This window comes from Lonchura striata, chromosome 1 (genome assembly GCF_046129695.1).
Source record: "Lonchura striata isolate bLonStr1 chromosome 1, bLonStr1.mat, whole genome shotgun sequence".
Lineage (NCBI taxonomy): Eukaryota > Metazoa > Chordata > Aves > Passeriformes > Estrildidae > Lonchura > Lonchura striata.
This window is the reverse complement of record NC_134603.1, coordinates 6,104,374-6,125,109: the sequence shown is the minus strand read 5'-3', so window position 1 is coordinate 6,125,109 and position 20,736 is coordinate 6,104,374. Positions and strand designations below refer to the sequence as shown.

General features: G+C 41.8%; 1 protein-coding gene across 1 annotated transcript in view; it reads right to left on the bottom strand.

Moving 5' to 3' along the window:
• The window catches only part of COL22A1 (collagen type XXII alpha 1 chain), a 219,088-nt gene that overhangs the window by 13,196 nt on the left and 185,156 nt on the right, over positions 1-20,736 (bottom strand). Inside the window, exons 44-57 of the mRNA XM_021532468.2 lie at positions 16,223-16,267; positions 15,749-15,796; positions 13,790-13,903; positions 13,548-13,601; positions 11,392-11,445; positions 10,501-10,554; positions 8,938-8,991; positions 7,537-7,590; positions 6,687-6,740; positions 5,618-5,671; positions 4,995-5,039; positions 4,031-4,084; positions 2,939-2,992; positions 1,185-1,238 (exon numbers count right to left, since the gene is read on the bottom strand). Coding sequence (XP_021388143.2) covers positions 1,185-1,238; positions 2,939-2,992; positions 4,031-4,084; positions 4,995-5,039; positions 5,618-5,671; positions 6,687-6,740; positions 7,537-7,590; positions 8,938-8,991; positions 10,501-10,554; positions 11,392-11,445; positions 13,548-13,601; positions 13,790-13,903; positions 15,749-15,796; positions 16,223-16,267 — 792 coding nt within the window. The remainder of the gene's footprint in view (positions 1-1,184; positions 1,239-2,938; positions 2,993-4,030; positions 4,085-4,994; positions 5,040-5,617; positions 5,672-6,686; positions 6,741-7,536; positions 7,591-8,937; positions 8,992-10,500; positions 10,555-11,391; positions 11,446-13,547; positions 13,602-13,789; positions 13,904-15,748; positions 15,797-16,222; positions 16,268-20,736) is intronic.

The window sequence follows — 20,736 nt, the reverse complement described above, 5'->3', positions numbered from 1 at the left end:
TCTCTACAGCTCCCTGAAAGGTGGCTGTACTCTGAAACCAACTTCCTTAAAGAGGGTTGGTCTCTTTCACTAGGCTGAACAAGAGGTCACAGTCTCAAGCTGTGCCAAGGGAAACATAGCTTGGATATTAGGAAAGTTTTTTACAGAATGAGTGATCAAGTACTGGAATTGTCTGCCCAGGGAGGTGGTGGAGTCACCACCCCTGGATGTGTTCAAAGAAAGACTGGATGTGGCACTTGGTGCCATGGTTTGGGTTGAGGTGTTAGGGCATGGGCTGGAGTCAATGCTCATGTGGGTCTCTTCCAACCCAGTGACTGTGTGGTATTTGCTTCTCTGAGACATCCCTGCAGATGCTTGATCAAGGCACAAGTCTGTGGCAAGGCTGGGCTGGCTTTATGACTTTGAAAGGGTCATAAAGAGTGAAGTCTTGCTGCAGCTTTTCACATTGCTCCTGCTCTGCCTTTGTTTTCATGGTAATCCCACAGTCCAGCAAGCTGTATTGTCTCCATGGGGAAAGAGGGGGAAGAGCCCTGCATTGTGACATGACAGATGCAACTGGGCACAAAGGAATATTTGAAAGGATTTGCTGAATTCTGGACAATTTTCAGCAGCAGAACAGAGGGGAAAAAAAAACACAAAAAAACAAACAAACCACCATCCTTCTTACAGTTCTTAATTTCCAAGCTGTTCTTTCTCATAGGATGGCCTCAGGGGAGTTTCATTATGCTTCCTGATCCTAGTTTACTGCCCACTGTTTGCTCTTCCCTCAAGTGCCTGTGAAGATTTTTCTGCTGCCACTATTCCTCAATGGCAGCCTGCCAACTCCCCGAGGCTCTCTCCTTCATTGTGACAACTCTCTGCTGGCTGCATGCTCTCTGCTTGGCAAAATTAAATCTACTGGTGAAGATGAGGCATGCCAATCTTTTTTCCATGCTAGGCAATCAATCATTTCCATTTGCTGTGAACACTTAACTTTCACTGGGAAAAGTGATGACCCAGCTAGCATCTCAATTCCAGGAACGTAGCCAAACACCCTTCAAAACTGTGGCCAGCTACTGATTTTCAGATCACCCATCTTCAGATATGGAAACCTCAGGGATGGTAACGAGCTACACTAATCCACTCTACCTACACTTCATCAGTCACCTCTCCTGGCTGCACCAGACTCCCTTTGTGGTACTTACTGGGATACCAGCTGGGCCAGGTTCTCCTGCTGATCCAGGCACTCCATTCTTGCCCTGTGTCGAAAGAAAAAAGGTTAGTGATGTAATGCATGCAAAAGCTAGAAATACTCAGCTACACCTACACCAGCAGGGATTTCTTTAGCATTGTTCAATCTCATCTCCTGAAAGTATCTTATTTCCAATTGACCTCACAGCTTCTGCATCCCTGATTGAATGGCTGATTTCAGGAAAAAAAAAATTGATATGTGGACCCAAATCTGCAGGTCTGAGGAGGACCAAACCAGCACTTCTTCTCCTTCACCTCATCATATGCAACATCCTTCTGGATGGATGGAGCCATCTCCTATGGCTGCTCCAGGTCACCACTGTTCAGACAAGACTATTTTTAATCATCTCAGGCTTCCCTTTTTTGGGGGAATGGAGAGAAACACTTGTTCTAGCACTTGATACTTACCTGACACCAGACAATTCAGAATGAGCCAAATCAGCCTTTAAAAGGACCTGTTTCTCACTGTTCCTTAAGAAAGCAGCTGAGCTAATCCACAAAGTTTGGTAAAATGAAGTTTTACACTCCTCTCATCTCAACATGCAGAGTCTTTTCCTTTGTTACAGCTGACCATAAAGATCAGCCCTTGAACTGTCAACATTCAAAATCATGACACACTCCTTTTTAGATAAAAAACAAAGAAAAAGAAGAACAAGAGAAACTGATATTTTCCCTCCAACACACAAGTAACTCTTCTGTAAAGAAGAATATGGGCTGGAGTTATGATAATTTCTATGTCTTCAAATATTTTTACTCACTGCTAGTGTTGTGCAGGGGCCTGACACAATAGTGAATGATGCCAGCAGTACAGGAGTAATGAGATAAATTATGAGGTAGACACAGGAGGTCTCCTTATGTTCTGGCAGTCTAATCTAACCCCTCCCCAGCTTGGAGGGACCTGCTGCTCCAACTCCTGGCATTGCTGAGTCAGCATTTTTTACCCTCCTGATCATGCCGTGGCATCTGTTTCACTACCAGGTCTTCCAAGAAGGAAAGGAACTTGCTTATTGCAACACAGTAAAGATGTGCTTTGGTTCAGCAACAGAGATATCGATTCAGATTTGATGAGGATTAATTTATAAAATAGAATTTTAAACCCCATGATTTCTGAGCCATCCCACATAAGACTTTTTGAAATGTCAACTAGATTTCTATTTCTCCACTGAAGCTGTAATAAAACAGTACAGGTGAATAGTATCACAACTGGACCCTACAAAGCTCAGCCTGGGCAGCTACAGTGAGTGTACACCTTTGAAAACTGAGACCATGTGAGAAGTGATTAGGATCCAAGAGGCAGGACTGAAATTATGAGTATTTCTGACTCTACATCCTGACAGAATCCATTGGACTGTTAACCATCAGTCCCTTGCACTATTATAAGTCTTCATCAGTTTCTAGCAATATCATTCTTACTTGTCATTTTGAAAGGCAAAGTGTTTAAATCAAACATTGTCTGAATCTTCCTAAACTATCTTCTTTCCAGCCAGAGTTCTGGATTGCAGAACATTCCCACCACACACAATGCCCAGTCCCTGGAAGTTTTCAAAGCCAGGCTGGATGGGGCTCTGAGCAAGCTGATCCAGTGGGTGGCATCCCTTTCCAGGGCAAGGGGTGATAACTACATTATATTTAATGTTCCCTCCAATCCAAACCATTCTATGAACTGTTATGGACCTCTAGAAATGGCTTGTCAGGAGAAAGAACTCACCGGCTGCCCTCGGAGTCCTCGAGGGCCCTGTGGTCCTATGGGACCAGGATCACCCTGGAAGAAAGAAAAGTATTATGATGACTGAGAAAGAGCTGACATGGAGGCAAGTGAATAAACATTTTAAAATGTTCCTGCTAAATTACACTGTTCACATATTAGGGGAAACAGGATTAAAGGAATCTCACTGCTGCCTTTCAGTTATTTATGAAGAAGATCAGCCCTTTGAATTTTAAACACCTACCACTAAATGTAACCTGATGACAGGTAGAAACCATTTCTATCAGGTTATTATCAGATTATCTTAAAGCTGTGTTTCTTAGGGATGGAGATTCTCTGAAATTTCTCAAGAATTGGTAAGTCTGTTCTCTCTCCAGGGAGGCTTCAGAGCTGCCTCCATCTCCTCCAAAGGGTTCCTTTTGGTCTGCCCTACACTTTGCTTTGTAGGGTACTATTTACAGGACACCAGTTTTCCGTGACACAAAAGGGGTGCAAATGAGAAGCCACTTCTCCAGGTCCCATGGCAGTGGCACATCAGCAGCTCGGAACTTTGCTCAGCAGCTGCTGCAGGATCCCACGTCAGCTGCACCCTCCCAAGACTCTGTTATATGACTGCACTTGACACTAAACATGCCAGAGGAACTGTTTGTACCATCTTTCTTTCCTCTGAGCAGCAGCAACTTATTCCATAGGTATTTCACAGCCTTCAGTGGAGCGACACAGTCAGTCAGGTGCAGCTGTGGCAGAGGAAGCGTGACAGAGCCTGGCCTGGTGGGACCCGCAGAGCGAAGCACTGCTCAGAAATGGGTGCCAGAAGACAGGTCCATGGCTACCAAGCACAGCCTGGGTTTCACACAATGCTGCTTTCTCTGCTTATCCAAAGATATATCTGACATTTTAGTGCCAGCAGCTGAGCAGTGACAAAGGCCTTCTAATTCTTTACTTCCCCTAATGATCTTTGCACAAATCATTCCCTGCAGTAATTCACCCCTTATTGAAGTTTCTGCAGCTGGTTCAGGTCAGGGTCACTGTGAATTAAAATTTCCATTTGTCAGGGAGAAGGAGATTCATTTCTGCTCAAAATGGTGCACTTACATCCTTCCCTGGTGGCCCCTCACGACCAGCAGGACCCGTCACACCTGGCTCCCCCTGCAATTCAGCAAAAAGGGAAGAGATCAGCTCAAGGTCAAATTCAGACCAGTATCACCACTGTAAGTTGTATGAGATTTCTGCTATGTGTGACTGAGCTCAGTGAAAACTTTTTTAAAGCCAGCAAGAGCCTCGTTCATCTTATATGACATTCAGCTTATAAAAATAACTCAGAAACATCTCCTCTAAGTGATGCACAAGGCAGTGCTCTGCTTTCCAGTAAATTATTTGCTACTGCAGGCACTGAAAACCACCAACACATTCATGATACAGAAGGTATTATAATGAGGAAAAGATGAGGATCTCCAGGCCTGGATTTTTCACATAAGTTTCTGCAAGCAGAGAATTGCATTTCCCTGTAAAAAAGGCAGGATTAGGGGGAAGAACATTCAGTTTTGTATTCCCTCATTTACACCAAGGACCTCCAAACAGAGTGGAGAATAACTTTTCATGCAGGTCTTGAGGTTTGAGTTTCATGACCCACAGGTAACTAAGTAATTTCTATTCACTTTTCTGTAAGTTTTGTGCTTGAACTTATTTTGCACTTCTCCAGCATTTGTGGAGGACAGCTAGTACTTGTCCAACAAGTGCAGTAGGGGTCCTCGCTTTGCCAGCAATTTTATCAGAAGGATTTGGTATGGAGGCATCCTTGAGACTTCTTCACAAAGGACTGTCTCAAAGGGAGCATCAGAGGATTCAGCTCTACCACCTGCCTCACCTTCCCCAGAATCAGAAGTTCAGCAGAGGGAATGAAGACAGCTGCTGTCATTTCTGTGCCAGAGATGTGGCCCCAGTTGAAAACAGCCACATGAAACACTGTCATAATTTTTACCTACTGCCTCACAAAGGGGCAACTTCAATTCCCACAATCTTTCTCCAAATGATTGTGCATGAGGTACCTGTTACTTACCCGAGGACCTGGGGGACCTGTATCTCCTCTCTGTCCTTTGAAACCCTACACAAGGGAATGAAATCAATAATTATCCATCACCCTGATGCAGGAAACACTAAGAAAACTCTAGCCTGAATGTTTATTTAAGAACCTTTCCAGTTTTGCCAAAAGTTACTAGAGACTGGTCAGCATGGAGCAGCTGTGTCCCAGGGAGTAATTAGGCAGGGCCATATCACAGGCCTATAGCTTTCCATAACTCCTCAAGCTGTAAAACCGAGGCTGTGCTCTGTATATCCCTGGTGTGTCCAGCCAATATGTTATTTAATCCTAAACTTTACTGTCTCCATTCTTTCAGAGGATGTGTAACAGAACACAAGGGCTACAGCTGTAACTTCTGGTGGAGGGGTGTCATGCGGTTACATGCTTAAATTTCTAGATAATAATTTACTCTTCTCCATGTGTAAAGGATTCAGAAATATCAGTGTTCTATTTTTGTTGCTTATTTATGTATTTTCTTTAGCCACAATGCCAGGACTGGTTGGTTATATGTTTGCATCTGTAAAGAACCTCATTGGCCCAAGAAATGCTCCCTGATTACAATACAAGGTTGAGTGGGAGGAACCCTTCAGAGCAGCACCCACCGGCAATCCTCGGGCACCCTCCCGGCCTGGGAGCCCTTGTTCTCCAGGTTTTCCCTGTAGGAAACAATAATGTTTGTGTTAGAGAGAGCCCCAGGTCCATCTCACTGCTGTTGAAAACTTCCCACTCCTCTCCTTTAGACATAACATCACTGAGAACTGTGAGTGCCCAGGGTTTGTGCATGGAGAACAGCAGGGACAGACATTCCCAATCACATCTCAACCTGCACTGTCACCTGCACTCTGAGGTCCTGAGGCATTTTACAGCTCTGGACTGGTGCATGTTTGCAGTGTCAGAACTGCACCAATACCCAATCAGCACATGCAAAATCAGCAGCTGCACATAGTTTGCACATTGGTGCAAACACAAACTAGCTGCAGCTTCTGTGACAAGCATTCCTCTTACTTAGCAGTTGTCCTAATGCCTGGGAACTTGGCTGTTCCAGAACCACTAAGTCCCATTTGACAAGTCACAGGAAGAGGCTGGCAATGCCTGGTACTTGAAGTACAATCTTCATGTAACACACACAGTTGCAAGAAATAAAATTCACTGCCAAATTTACTAACATTGCCTTTTAGCCGAAAACTTTGTGGCTCAGCTTTTTTCCCTCAGCAAATAAAAGTAAAGACTAAGTAGAGAAAATCAAATATAAACCCTCTAATTCTGGGCAACAGAACAGTCTCAGAGCAATCCAGAAAAATGTTTCTTTAAAGACTCCTCCTCTAAACTTTTTATGCTCCATAACTTCTATCAAAAGGATGGATCACTAGGTTTAATGTTACAAGACAACCTTCTTTCTTTGCAGTGTTTAAGATGGCTGTAAAAGTGGAGTCACTAAGTTTTAGTGTATTTATGGTAGTTGTAAAAGTAAAAGAACCCAGTTTCTTTTCCAGATTGCTCATGTGTCATGCCTGTAAATCGCTCAAGACAATACAGTTCCTCTGGTGTTAAAAACAGATGTGCAAACAGGCTCCTTGTTCCCCCTAAGGAGTCCATAGATAGGCAGCTTCAAAAACAGCAACTGGAACCAGCTTCTGATTGATTGAGCAAAACATTTTTAAATTACATTACCGGCTCCCCCAGAGATCCTGGTTTGCCATCTTTACCATCGTTCCCAGCAATGCCCTGTAAAATGAAATGCAAAACAGGGTAAAATTGACAAGGATGATTGGTGGGGGTTTTGTCAGTGTGACAACTCTGCTCATCATGACATGCTTATGTTTGCCTAAATTTTCAAAATCCTCCCTACTTCTCTAGCTCACTCATAAACCTCTCCCTGCTCCACCCCCGTAACAGCATAACCTCTTTCCCTTTCCAGTATGGCAATATTTCCCTTTCCAACGAGGTGAGCACGCCATAATCTTAAATCAGGTTTCTAAAACCAATTGTTATAAATCATTATAATGCCATTATCTTCAGGTAGACTACTTTACAGGAGAATTATCTCTGGCTCAATCCTTATGACAGATTTTAAAAATCCTAAAATGTTGTACTGTTACATTTTCCAGAAGAGAGGAGTCTATGTCCAAAGTGCACTTGAATCTGAGTCAGTGCAAAGGAATCATTTTGACTGGATTCAGATAAAGTCAATGTCCCAGTCTCTGAATCCTTGTGCCCTTACACTGGAGTTATAACTTGATTTTTGGGCTCCGTATAAGAGTATTTCTTCCAATGAGAAGACAGGCAATGAACAGTCCCAATTCTCATTGTTATTAACACTTTGCTTTAAAGTGATCAAATACAGATCCTGGAACAAAGCAAATACTGTCCTGGAACAAGGACATTGCATCAGCATGAGAGACACCTACAGACCATGCATGGCTCTCAAAGCACCTCAGAAGTGTCACCTCTTTGTTTTACATACCTAGGTGTGCATAAATAATTTAATGTACTCAATTAGAAGGAGCTTAATCACACTCACTGGAAGTCCAGGCAGCCCTGGTGGGCCCTGTGGACCTGGGGGACCATCTTTGCCCTGGAAAGAAAGAAAGAACAAACACTGAGGGTCAGGCAAATTCCTCAGAGGCTTCTATCAGATGAAGATTTATTGCATGTAGAGTCTGATGGGACAACTGTGAGAAGGTGGTCTTGTAGTCCATGTCACACAGTCTATGAGGTTTTCTTGAACTTCTTCTAGTTTAGAATGGATGACTATCTTTTAACATAAAAAACCCACTATTATCATTGAGTTCTTACAAATTGAGAAACCTCTGAAATCACTCGTAATTTTTTTCCTTCTGAAGCTTAATTACATTTAATATTCCACCCGTAACATAGGTGAGGTGTCCTGATGAGGTGTCCTGCTAGGAAGCAGATGTGCATTTTATACCTTTTAAATGAGTAGTTACCAGAAGTGGCTTACTGACCATCCCAAGAAATCCTCTTAAGCCACAGGATTGGACAATATCATTCCAGGTCTTTCACAGTGTCACAATCTTATAATCCATTTGAAATGGAATTTCAGCCAGCCTGTCCATCTTGTCTCTGGCCTCTCTGAAAATGCTCACTGATTGCATAACAGCCATCACAAGGACCATCACTCTTTACTTATGATAAAGTTCAGGTTGTGAAATGGCTCTGCAAAAGGCACCTTGACCCTTAGGAAACCTTGCTCTAGAAATTCATCACAGAATTATACAGTTTTAAACTGTTCCAACTCAATAGCGAGTATTCTTCAGGGAAGGTTCATTTTTAAACTTTTCAAACTGAAGTTAGCATCAATCAGATTACCTGTCTCTCCCAGGGTTTTCTGACACATTACCATAAAGTAGCATCTGAAAACCCTTAAAATGAAACAGCAATGCAAAAATTCTTCATGGACTTCTCAAAAGTTATACCTGTACTGGTATTTTTTGTGGTGCCAGGAAACAGTACCGAGCTCCAGCATCTTAGCAGTCTGTCTTTCAACAGGCTGCATCCTTCAACAGACTGCTGATTATATTTTGATAATCCCCACATAGATTCAGGCATTAGGCTTAGTTCATGAAGCATATAACAGATTTAGAAATCCTGTTCTGGTGGCTAAGAGATGTAAATAGCAAGGACAGACAGACAAGAGGTACAAAAACCTCCATACTTGTCCCATGGGTTAGACTATCATCTGGCTAACTTGGAATTTCATTTAGTGAGTAAAAAAGTGCTAGAACAATAACCTGTGGTTATTTGTAGAGGTTCTACTTGCAGGCTGAATATTTTGGGGAGCTTTCAAAAGACATTACATGGATGCCAGCTCAGATCTACTACATAGATCTAAACCTAAGTGAAACACAAATTTCACTAAGTTTTAGTGAAACCTAAGTCAAGCACAAGACTTAGAGCTTACCACGTCTCCTGGGTTTCCTGCTGGTCCTATTGGTCCTGGTGCACCATCTGATCCCTAAACAAAATAAAGCAAAAACAATGCATTAATGCATTTTATCTGTTTGTCAACACATTCCCTACCACAGCTGGCAACTCTGGAGCTTTCCTTAATCACTCAGCTTAACATTCATTCCATTTCTTCATTCATCACTGAAAAGCAGCGTCAACCTCTGCACTCAATCAGCCTCCAAAGCCAGAAATTGTCAGATATTTAAGTTTAGTCTTGGCTCTTCCTTCTGAAAACAGGGGACAAATAGGAAAAAGCCAATCATGACAAAAATAACTCTGAAGAGCAGCAATTACGGGAGAACAGAAATTATGAAGCACATACTGTGGCAGGCAAACTTCTGGAGCCACAAGACAATGCAAATAGAGGGAAAAGTCAGCAAAAGCTGAAGAACAAAATTGTATAGGGGACATCACATTTTTCTCTGTTTTGACACGCTCAGTTTTACTTTTCCTTTTGTATGTGAGTCTGTTCAGGAGGTCTCATAGGACAATTTAAAGTGTTTGAATCCCACCGGTTCAGCTCTGTAGTTGTAGCAGTATTAGGTTAATAGAGACATAGCAAATGTGTCTGTTATTCACTTGTCCTAAAATAATGCTCATGGGAGCTCAAATTACCCACAAAGCAAGTTCATGTGCTGTCACAGCAGCAAAGCACCCAGCATCCTTTTGGCACTGATACCATCTGAATATAGAACTTAAATCTAATTCCCCTTTTCTGGTATGTCTTGTCATTTAGTCAGTGCAATGTGAATTTAGACTTTGCTGATCCCCAGAACAGATGAAGGTGGCACACCCTCAGCACAGTAGAGTCAAACTGCACAGTAAGCAGCAATATGAGCAGTGATGACTCTGGACAATGAAAGGAGGTTTGGAGAGAAAAGTCCTTGACTCAGAAAAAAGTCTCCAAACTTGAAGGGAGTAAAGAAGGAGAGCCAACAGGACAGCCAAGTGATTTCAGCCCTGATCCTGCACTATGACCCCTTTTTAAATACAAAGAAGCATAATTTTATTCATGGAGAGAGCAGAACTAAGAATGAGGACTGTGATGGAGAGGGACAGGTAAAGGCCTTTTAATTCAAAAGTAACTCAGACAACATGAAAATGGAGAAAATCCAGTCTCATACCACTGTGTAAAATTGAAAACTAATATGCACTTAGATCTGCTAGTTCTAGACTAATAACCTACTCCACATACAGGAAAGCACCTATACATGTACTAAATAGTCCCTATGGAAGAGTTTTCATCATCATCTTTGTGTTGCATAAAGAGAGCAACTGAAGCTTAGCAACAATTTACAGAATGAGTTGAAGCAATCAGTGGAAAGTGGCCAATGTATTAAATAGCAATTACCATGAGTGGGGAACTCTATCACACTCAGGGGATCATTAGAAACCCACTGGAAAATGCAAATTCAGTGCACAGACAGATGGGAATGGTCCTTTCCACCACGTGGAGCTTGCAACACCCTTTATCAGCAAGAAACTACAGGACCATCCTTGCAAGAGATGAACTTACAGGTGGACCAGGGTTTCCAGGAGCCCCTGAGAAGCCAGGCATTCCAGGGTGGCCCTGCAGAATGAAATCAGAGACTTTCTTTATGCATTAGTCACATATCTACTTGTATAAAAGTCAATTGGTGATTATTGTGAGGTAACACCAAAATTAGTCAATTCACAGAGAACTGGTTATAAGGGAATAAATATCCATGGCTTTTTAAAGTGAAACCTTGGTTTTCAAAGCATGCATTTAAAAAATAACACAGTTAAATTTCAGGTGTACTTCTTCCCATGCGTATTTTAGTCTATGCTAATGAAAGATGAGAGCAGATACTGTGGAATTGCACAAGGCAGGAGATTAGTTGGGAAACCAAGCCTGTTTAAAATGTCCTAAAAATGTCACTGAAGAGGTGCTGATTTACACCTTAAACCAGTGATTCAGCCCTTGGCAAAATTAACTATGAAAGGCTTAAATTAGAGTAAACTTTCTCATCTTTCCTGTGGCATCTCAGTCCCTCTTAAAAGAGATCCTCCTTACATTCATCATCTAAGACAAACAGACATACTGGCTTTTTCAACCCAAAGACACCTGAACTCCTGGAAATCATCTAGGGATTATCCAAGGAAATGAGTAAGTAAGATTTAAGTAATGTAGAGAATTTAATGCAGTCAGTCCAGAGGTGAGGAAACAGATGGTACTGGGAGGTTTTTATTGAGGATGAGGATGGAATCTGGAGGATTGCTATGGCTCCAGTCTTTGGCAGAGCCCATTTGTGGTTTGTCATTGATGAAGAACTCCCATCTTCCTGCTCTGCCTCTGAGAAGGGTGCTCTTGCACAGGCAGCATAGGAGTTACTGATGAAGGAACAATCACAGTGACAGCACTGCTGGAAAGCACACTGTTTTTTACCTGTTCACCTTTTTCTCCTACTTCCCCAGTCATGCCACGGTCTCCTTTAGCACCCTGGCAATAAAAAAAGAGCCATTGAAAGTCAATGAGATTCAGTGTTGTGACAGCTTTTTGACCTCTCTCATAAAGCACTTGGACATTCAAGAATAAAACTCAAGAATCAGACTGAGCCTTCCTTGCCCTCCTTTAAAATTCTTCTCTAGATTTTCACTACCAGTGCTGGAGCCAGGAATATATGTGGAAAATGGCCTCTGAGCAGACCCAGCATAGCTGGTTTTTAATGTTTTATTATCATAAGTATAAAGAGGAATTACACATCCTTAAGGACCAGGCAGGTTATTAGGCATTTTACTAAATCACATCTTGATAAAGAATCATCTGGCCCAACAAGGGTGCCCCCACCCTTCAGAGACAACAGCAATAAAACCAGCATTTCTAAAGTGCAGCCAGAAAATTCATACCCAGAACATGCTCTTCTTTTTCTCTCATTTTCTGTTCTAGAGACACAGGCAGAGACAGCTAACTCAAATGTGCATGCCTGCATTACCAGTGCTTACAGTGAGACAAGACAGTGAAAATTACTGAGGTAAAGGTAAACAAGGTGTTAACAATGCACAGAGCAACAATGAATTGCTGGCCATGGATATAATACACTGGTTTATTACATGAAGAGCTAGGAGACAAAGGGGAGAAAGAGGGTTGCTATTTATTAATAAAAGAGCTCTAATCCATATGGCCAGATGAGCAAAGATCAGCAGTTCTACTGCTCTTCTTTCAGAGTGGGACCTAATACCTTGGATGGTGTTGGTAAGGACAATATACCACAGAGTAAAAACTGCAGAGCAATGTGGGTCTTCCACTGCAAGGATCCTCCTAAGATATGTAGAAAAGAGTCACAAAGACTGACCTTGTATTTGCTCCTTCGCAAGGATCTTCAAATACTTTTTTCTTCTTTTTTTTTTGAGAACTCTTTTTATTGAATTCAAGTTAACTACTTATCAGTTACTTGATTTGACTTTATGCATGTGTAAAGTTTGAAATTAATCCTGTTATTTCACCTAACTATCCATTTTTGCTGCCTAAATCTCTGCTTTCTTATGAAATATAGAGAAAGCAGCATATGTGGTATGTCTCAGATTGCTTGGCATTTCTGCCAGTTATTAGCTTTATGTGTTACTAATTCTCTTGTAAATTTTATCCTGGAACATACTTTCATTTTGATCAACTCTGTGTTTGCTTTCAAGACTGTGCTGCTCTCCCCACCACATGTTTAATTGCAAGATATGAAATTAATCCATGAAACTCTATTAGCTTGTCCTGTACTCTAACAAGTGCAAATACAAAGATGTTAAAATAGCAGGAGCTATTTTAGACAGCAAGTCGGTAGGGAAAGGATGTCTGAAGGAAACTGTGGCCAACCATTAAATCACCTCACCTCTCCCTCATTGATTTGTTTTGATTTATTTCACATTAGACAATTGCAAAGGCTTTAACTGTGGCCAGGCACTGGCATTGTGAGCAGACTGGTGACAGCCCTCTTTATGAAAAATGCTTGAAATGTGACATTATTGAAATACATCAAACAAGGGAAGTTTTATGTTGACCTATGTCCTACACCATGAAGCAGGAGCATATAGCTAAAAGAAGTAGTTTTTCCTGTGACATGTTTCAGGAAATATTTGGAGTTTTTGGGTAAAACCAAGAGGGTAGATGTTGTGTTTGGAGCCCAGCAGCCCATTGCAGCTTTAATTTAAGTGGTTCCAGCACATAAGATTCAAAAAGGAGAGGAACAGGCATGGTAGCTACTGCTGAGGCTTTAATTTCTTTTTCACCTAATCTGAGTTGAAACTTTCTCTCAACCTATCCATCAATGTAGTGAAATTCAACACCAAGACTCAGGCCCTTTAGATGTGTCTGCCTGTCTGTGTGAACAAAGGATGGTAGAAGACACTATTAAAGTGAAGCAATCCCTCCTGTCATTGGCAAGAACACCTTCCACTAAACCAAGCTATTCAAAACCCCATCCAATTTAGCCTTTAACATTTCCAGAGATGGGGCGTTCTCAACTTCTTTAGGTAACCTGCTCCCAAAATAATTAGTGTGACTAATTAGTCCCAAATAAGCTTTCATTTGACAACTGAAGAAAACCAACCAACCTTTGGGCCATCGAGCCCAGGTGGGCCTGGAGGACCTCTGGGACCAGCAATCCCCTGCAATGCAAAAGAGGCAGAGGTAAACACTAGTTTAGTTCATTGACTGCACAGCCTCTAAAAAAGATTCAGCAAGTTGTTGATGAAAAAAAAAAAATTAACCATCTTATAAGAAACAATCAACCATATTAGTAGAAAAACAAGGTCACAGCAGATCCAGGGCATGGTCACTCCCTCAGCTCTCTTACCGTTTTCCCATCCTGGCCATCTCTCCCCGGTGGTCCTCGGAGACCTTTATCCCCCTTAAAACCTGGGATGCCTGGCAGTCCTGGTGGGCCAGGAGGGCACTCACTGCACACATCCTGGGAGAAAACATGGAAAAACACATTAGCAATAGTCTGTAGGCAGTTAGCAGACCCTGTGGACACCCACTATCAATGCAGCACTGTGGTGCTGGTATAATTCTTAAACCTTTGCTGGTTTATCTCAGGACTGGGGTGAATTTGCCTTAAAGAAGCAATGAGGCCAGCATGAAGCAGAGTGAGGGTCAGCAGCTGAGTTCACACCTGCTCCCATGGGAAGTTTCCTATCAGTTCTAGGTCCTAATTGGTCACCCAGGATCAGGAAACCAAGGAAAAGCTCTTCCTGATGGGGCAGTCAGGGAGACTAGAAAGACTATCAAGAAAAACATTGGTTTGAATCTACAAGACCTACAATCTACTAGAAGCCTTTGTCTGCTCCAGGCTGAAAGATCTGTGTTACTGCTTAGAGCACAGGTTTCTAGGGAAAAATCAGGTGCAACACAACGTCAGAAAGGGTTCTGCAGGGGAAATTATTCAGCTGCCAGCTTGGCTAAGGACAACTCATCCAATGAGTTTGTGAAGACCTAGTGAATGTCACAGTGTCCTGGCCAAATTTTATCAGGGAGAATCACTACCTCCCTCATTCCAAACATCTTTGAAGCATGGTCTCAGCAGTCTTTACATTCCAGCTGGCCTCAGGAAATTGAATCTATCTATGACATTTCCATTTCAAAGGCAGACTCCCTTCAGTAAAGGGAGAATCCTGCCCATAAGAGCACAACACAAAACAGATCAGGTGGAGAGTCAGGAGCCCCTGCTACAACACCCAACTCTGTCAATGATCTGTTGCAAAACTGTGGGGAAAATTGTCTTTCTGAGTCTCAGTGCCTACATCCACATTTATCTACTTACAAGGTAAGTGCTTGAGAAACACCCATAATAACAGAGCCCTTGCTTTCATCTAGGATTTCAAGGTGCTGCCTTCTGTACCAAGCATGGAGTGAAAAAATACTAAGCAGAAAAAATGCACAAATGTGTTTAACCATAATATAAGCAAAGGAAGGAAGTGAAAGAACATCAAAGTGACATCCTGTACCCAAGAATGAGTCTCTGGCTCTTGTCCAAATCAAAAGTCCCAAGCAACACCTTACAGTGAAACCTCCAGAACAATACTGGTGTCCACAAAACAAAGACAGCTCTTCAGTGAGGAGTAATTTCACAGCAGCAGTCTTAAAAGGGTCCTTTGGTTAATGTGGTTGGTAAGAGAAGGCAATTTTTTAGTTTATTATAATCAATAATAAAATATTTCTTGCCAGGTTTAAGACAGTTTAAAAACCTCACAACTCAGCTCATGTAAATCTACAGAGATTTTTCAGTCAACACCTATCAAAGACTGACTAATGTCTCAGAAAATTCTCTACATGGAGAGTAAAGGCAGACAGATTATCACTTTTGAATCACAAGTACTTGCAGGATTAATTACCTGCATCATTTTAGAGTCACAATGCAAACTAAATTTTTACCCACAATTACCCAAAATTACTCCAGTCATTGTTGAATGTGAAATATCCAGCATTTTATTAAAATGGTTTCTATTTTCTGTTTTAGATAATGTAACTTGATAATGCTTATCTATCCTTGGAATGCATGCCCCAAAAAAGATGAGAAAGTCTTAGAGATATTAAGATGTTAGAGAACTTTTTAGGTCATTTCACTGCTGGGGAAGGGATTTTGATATGTGCTGTGAGCTCATGTCCCAATACCAGTGCAAGTAGGAGACTTGTAAGCCTTGAGCTTTGAAAGAGTTTTTAAAGACACCTTTTGCACTTGTAGTTTCCCATCACAGAGTGTCAAGTCTGAATCAAACAGAGAGATAAACTCCCACCCTCATTAAAGGCAGATTACCTTTACCAGGAGATTTATGTCCTCTGGAGTGAGCCGGGGTGGGGAACCCTGTGGAATGAGAAATTCATTATTTCAGGCAATTTTAAGAGGCACCAAGACATGAGATTTTTTCCTGAACATGTTATTGGATTCTCACTGGTTTCCCTTATCCTGTTTAGGATTCACTGGGCCAAACTTGTACTTCCCAGGCTACCTTACCAATGCTCTTCATCACACCTGAGTTGTTGCTGCAGGTATTGTACAGTGCTGCTAAAGAAGTGCCTTTAAAATTTTGGCTTTTATTTACATGCAGAATATCCAGTTACTTTCATACCATTCCAAAGCCTTCACTAAACCTTTAGTGGGTTTTAGTCTTTTTCCTACTGCACTGCTGGGAAAAACAGCAGTGGAAAAGGACTCAAGTGCACTGAGGTGAGATGTACAGGTGGAGACTGAGTTAAAAGGAAGATGCAATACAGAAGTAAAGTTACATACAGGTTTTCCAGGAGGTCCTCTTTCCCCTGGATTTCCAGGTACACCCTACAGATGAAGAAAAAGAAAAAAAAACTGAAATTATTATAGAATAGCCTCCTGGTTACTCTTGCACTCTGCTGACTGATCTGGACTAACACACATTTTACTTTCTCCTGCTGAGCAGCACTGCTTCTTGCATGTGACAAACAGCAAACTCCTCTAAATATCTGCAACTTGAACATCCTCTAAAACCCTTGCTAAATTTGAGTCACACAGAGACTGGAATTGCTTTAGCCTGTCTTCTGGTGATAGGAAACACTATGATCTTGACTGGTGTGAAGGATGAAGATTTAAGCCTCTACTACACTACTAAGAAGCTACACTTCACCCTTACAGACAGTCTGATACAGACAGATTGGCTAATTGAAATCCAAACACCATCACCATTGGCCAATTAAAAAATCACCCTTTGATAAACAAATCTCCATAACACATTCCACATGTGCACAACCACAGGTGCAACAAGTGAAGATAAGAATTGTTTCTTATCTTTTCTCTGAGCTTTCTCACAGCTTCACAAGAAAATCCTAGAACAGCTATCTCTGTCTCTGTTCAGAGGATATGTGATTACCACAAATAAGCAAAATCAATTTGTTTGTTTGTTTGGTTGGTTGGTTGGTTTTGTTTGTTGAGGTGTAGTAGTATCAGTTTTCATGAGATGAAGACATAGAAGTTACCAGCATTCTCAGAATTTTATGTCCAGAAAGGCAGGGTTAGGAAAAGGGACAACCTCCACCACTCAGCATGCATCTCTTACATGTCATTTACAAGGAATTAATTTTGCTAAAAAACAAAACAAAAACCATGTCTAAAAATTTTTGTAAAATCTTTCCATAAAGTAATGCTCGCTTGGGAAACCAAATCTTTTGAACACGACAGTTGGCCACTGTGCAGATGGTGACAATAATCTGCATTGTGAGGATCCTTGCATGGGGTTTTAAGGTACTCTGACATTTCCCCAAACTATTTTATGCTGAATTCCTGTATCCACCTGGTTCATCACTCAAGCACGTGCATGTTCTATTCATACTGAGAACCTTAAAGACCATACAAAATTTACCACATACAAAAGCTGTCATTTCTGATAATTTTTGTTTCTAAAGGGAACATTTTCTTCTGACCATCTAAAAGGATCTTATCTCTATTCAGCTTTGTTGATTCTGCAGAAGTCCCACATGGGGTTTTCTCTGGGATGGTTCCAGATTTGCCACGCAGGATGTTCATAGACTCATAGAAGGGTCTGGGCTGGAAGGGACCTTCAAGACCATCCACCTGCCATGGGCAGAGACACCTTCCACTACCTCAGGTTACTCAAAGCCCCATCCAACCTGGCCTTGAATGTTTCCAGGGATGGGGCATCCAAAACTTCTCTGAGCAACTTGTGCCAGTGATTCACCAACCTCACAGTAAAGAACTTTTTCCACATATCTAATTTGAACCTACTTTCTTCAAGTTTGAAGCCATTACCCCTCTTACTGCCACTCCCCTTGTGTGGTGAAAAAAAGGTTGAAAGTGGAAGATTTGATGAGGAAGGAAAAATAGAGTTGTTTTCACTAAAGATGACCTTGCAGCTGGAGGATGCTAAGAATATTCAGTGAGGCAAACTTCACCTGTTGTGTTTTCTTTGGGTTGTTTTCTGTCTGTCCTGAGAAGTGCAGGTTTTTTAGAAGATAACAGAATGCTGTTAAAAAATTTCAAAGGCATTCCTCACAGGCTGGGGCCTCCCTGCTGGGAGAAGGAGAGATAAGGAGCTTGGAGGTTGCCTTGAGCACTTTTTGCCCCTGCTAAGATGGAACAAGCTTAGCAGTGCATGTGTCCCCATTCTGCCAGTGTGGTAATAGAATAAATCTATTCTTTACACTTCAGCTCTGGATTTTGGCTGTCTTGGTTACCTATAGTTCTCACACCTTGTCAGAAGTCCCTCTTCATCCTTCTTCAAGGCTCCCTTCAGGTACTGGAAGACCACAAACAGGTCACCCTGAAGCCTTCACTTTTCCAGGCTCAACAATCCCAATTCTCTCCACCTTTCCTTCCTAGAGAGTTGCTCTATTCATTCAGTTGCCTTAGTGGCCTCCTCTGGACTTGCTCTAACAGTTCCATGTCCTTCCTGTGCTGTGAGACCCCAGAGCTGGACACAGCACTGCAGGTGGGGTCTCACCAGGGTGGAGTAGAGAAGCAGAATCCCCTCCCTTGACCTTTTGGCCACACTGGTTTTGTAAGAGCTCAGGACTTGATTGGGTTTTTGGGCTGCATCAACATCTGGATGGTGATCAAGGGACAAGTAGTGGCTTTCAATCAGTCTAGGCTCAGCAGGAGCTACTCTTTGAGACTATGTAGTATTTCCATATGGAAAGTTCCTTTAAAATTTGGTCAAATGCTTAGCCAGGAAGGGCTCTGGGTGTTCTTTCTGCCACCTTGTCTCAGGTTATTCCATTTTGCCAATCAGTTCATTGTATTATTTACACAGATAACCAGATGGGGACATGGGGATTAATGACTGAAGAGCACTGTGTGTCATGATGCACCACAATGGTAGCCGTAGGGCAAACTCCAATTTCATCCTTGAGTCTCACCTAGTACTTAAATCCTGTATGTTTTGCTAGAGGAGAGAAGAAATGGGAAAATATATTGATTATCTTTTTCTGTGTCCACATTAAATGCTTCTGGGTGAGCAACAACCCTTCAATTATCTTGACTTTCTAAGAGACAAAAATTAAACACACACTGAAATGGACCTAAAGTGGAGCTGAAGTAGTACTGAAGTTCATGGATGAACTCTTGTTTCCTGAGGATCTAAACCTTCTGCAGGTGAGAACACAGAGAAAATAATTTCTGAAGAAGATGTTTAGCTCACATTTCTCCCCAGAAGTCCTTCTGGGGAATTGAGTAAATATAAGTAGCATTTTAGTAATTTATAGTGTTCCTTCTTCCACAGAATTTCAAGGGGAATCCAGAGAACTGTGCACTGTTCCCAAAGTCCCTTCCCTTTCACAGATGCTAACTGCTTTTGGCATCTTCTCCACTGTGTTCTCAGCCACTTCTGCAAATGGGAAGAGGGATGGCTAAATAACAATTACACAGATCTTATAATCTCAGACCTACTTTGTTCAGGAAGACTCACAGAACTTGCTTTAAAAAGTGTGGTGCAGAGCAAAAACTTGAGCCATGAGAATAATCCTGGATCAGAAAGCAAGACAGAAAAGACAGAGAAGACAGTTCAGAAATGTCTTTCATGCTGACTAGTATCACAGCTATAAATATATGCCATAGGGCTCACTGACAGCTTTCTGCTTTGGGATTTGAAATATGAACATGGCACTAGCAGTGTAATCTGAGTATTTAAAGATTTTTTAAAAAAAGAATATAGGAAAAGACTTCTTAGTTATGTGAAAAGACATGCAAGAAGAGAGTGAATAAAGTGGAAATCCTTGGAAAGGATTAAGCACAGCCATCATGTCCACAAGATATCAGAGTGCCTTGAGACAAAAAGGGATAAACCTATTTTCTTGCACACTGTATGATGTGGAGCTGGTGATGTCTCTAAAAGGGTGGAAATGAGACAGGAAAAGAGATTAAGCTCTGTGCTATGGCTGACAAACATGAAAAAAAAACCCTGAATCCCCAGGAAAAATCAAACAATTGAAAGGTACAATACTGCAAACAGAGAATGCCCATTGAAGAATGCTTTTGTGAGCCAAACTGAACAAACCAGATGTAGATGATGGCTCTTCAGCATGGTGCATTACCAGAGAACAGGCAAATGGAAGCAGAGTCAAAAGTAGAGGAAGTATTGCTGGTCCATAGAGGCCTGGAGTTAGAAAGGGTTGACAAAAAAAAAAAAAAAAACCAAACAAAAAAAAAAAAAAAACAAGCTACAAATATAGAATCACAGAATATCCTGGGGTATAAGGGACCTGCAAAAAATCAAGTCCAAAAAATCAAGTCCAGCTCCTGGTCTTGCACAGGACAATCTCAAGAATCACATCATTTTTCTGAAAGCATTGTCCAAAAGCTCCTGGAGCTCTGTCAGTCTTGGTGCTGTGACCACTTGCCTGGAGATCCTGGTTCCAGTGTCTGGCCACTATCTGGATGAAGAACATTTTCCTAATATCCAACCTAAACCTCCCCTGATGAAGCTTCACATTGTTCAGAGCATAATGCAAATGCTAGAATGACGACATGGAAGTTAAAACTGCACCTGACAAGCTAATGGGGGGGGGGGGGGGGGGGGGGAACTGGAAAAGAGAAAGCAACAAAATTCAGAAAAAAAGGAAACGAGTCTGACCAAAAAGCTGCATGGCACTGAAAGTAAATGCTGCTAACACAATGTGGGAAAATGCACAGACCCAAATAACAACCAGTTCTGGAAAACTCATAAAGTTTTAACACTTTCAGGAGCTTGCAGCCAAGAGTGGCTGGCACAAAGCAGAATATCCAGTGAGTGGTACAGCACACCAGTACAGGGAAAAGATGTC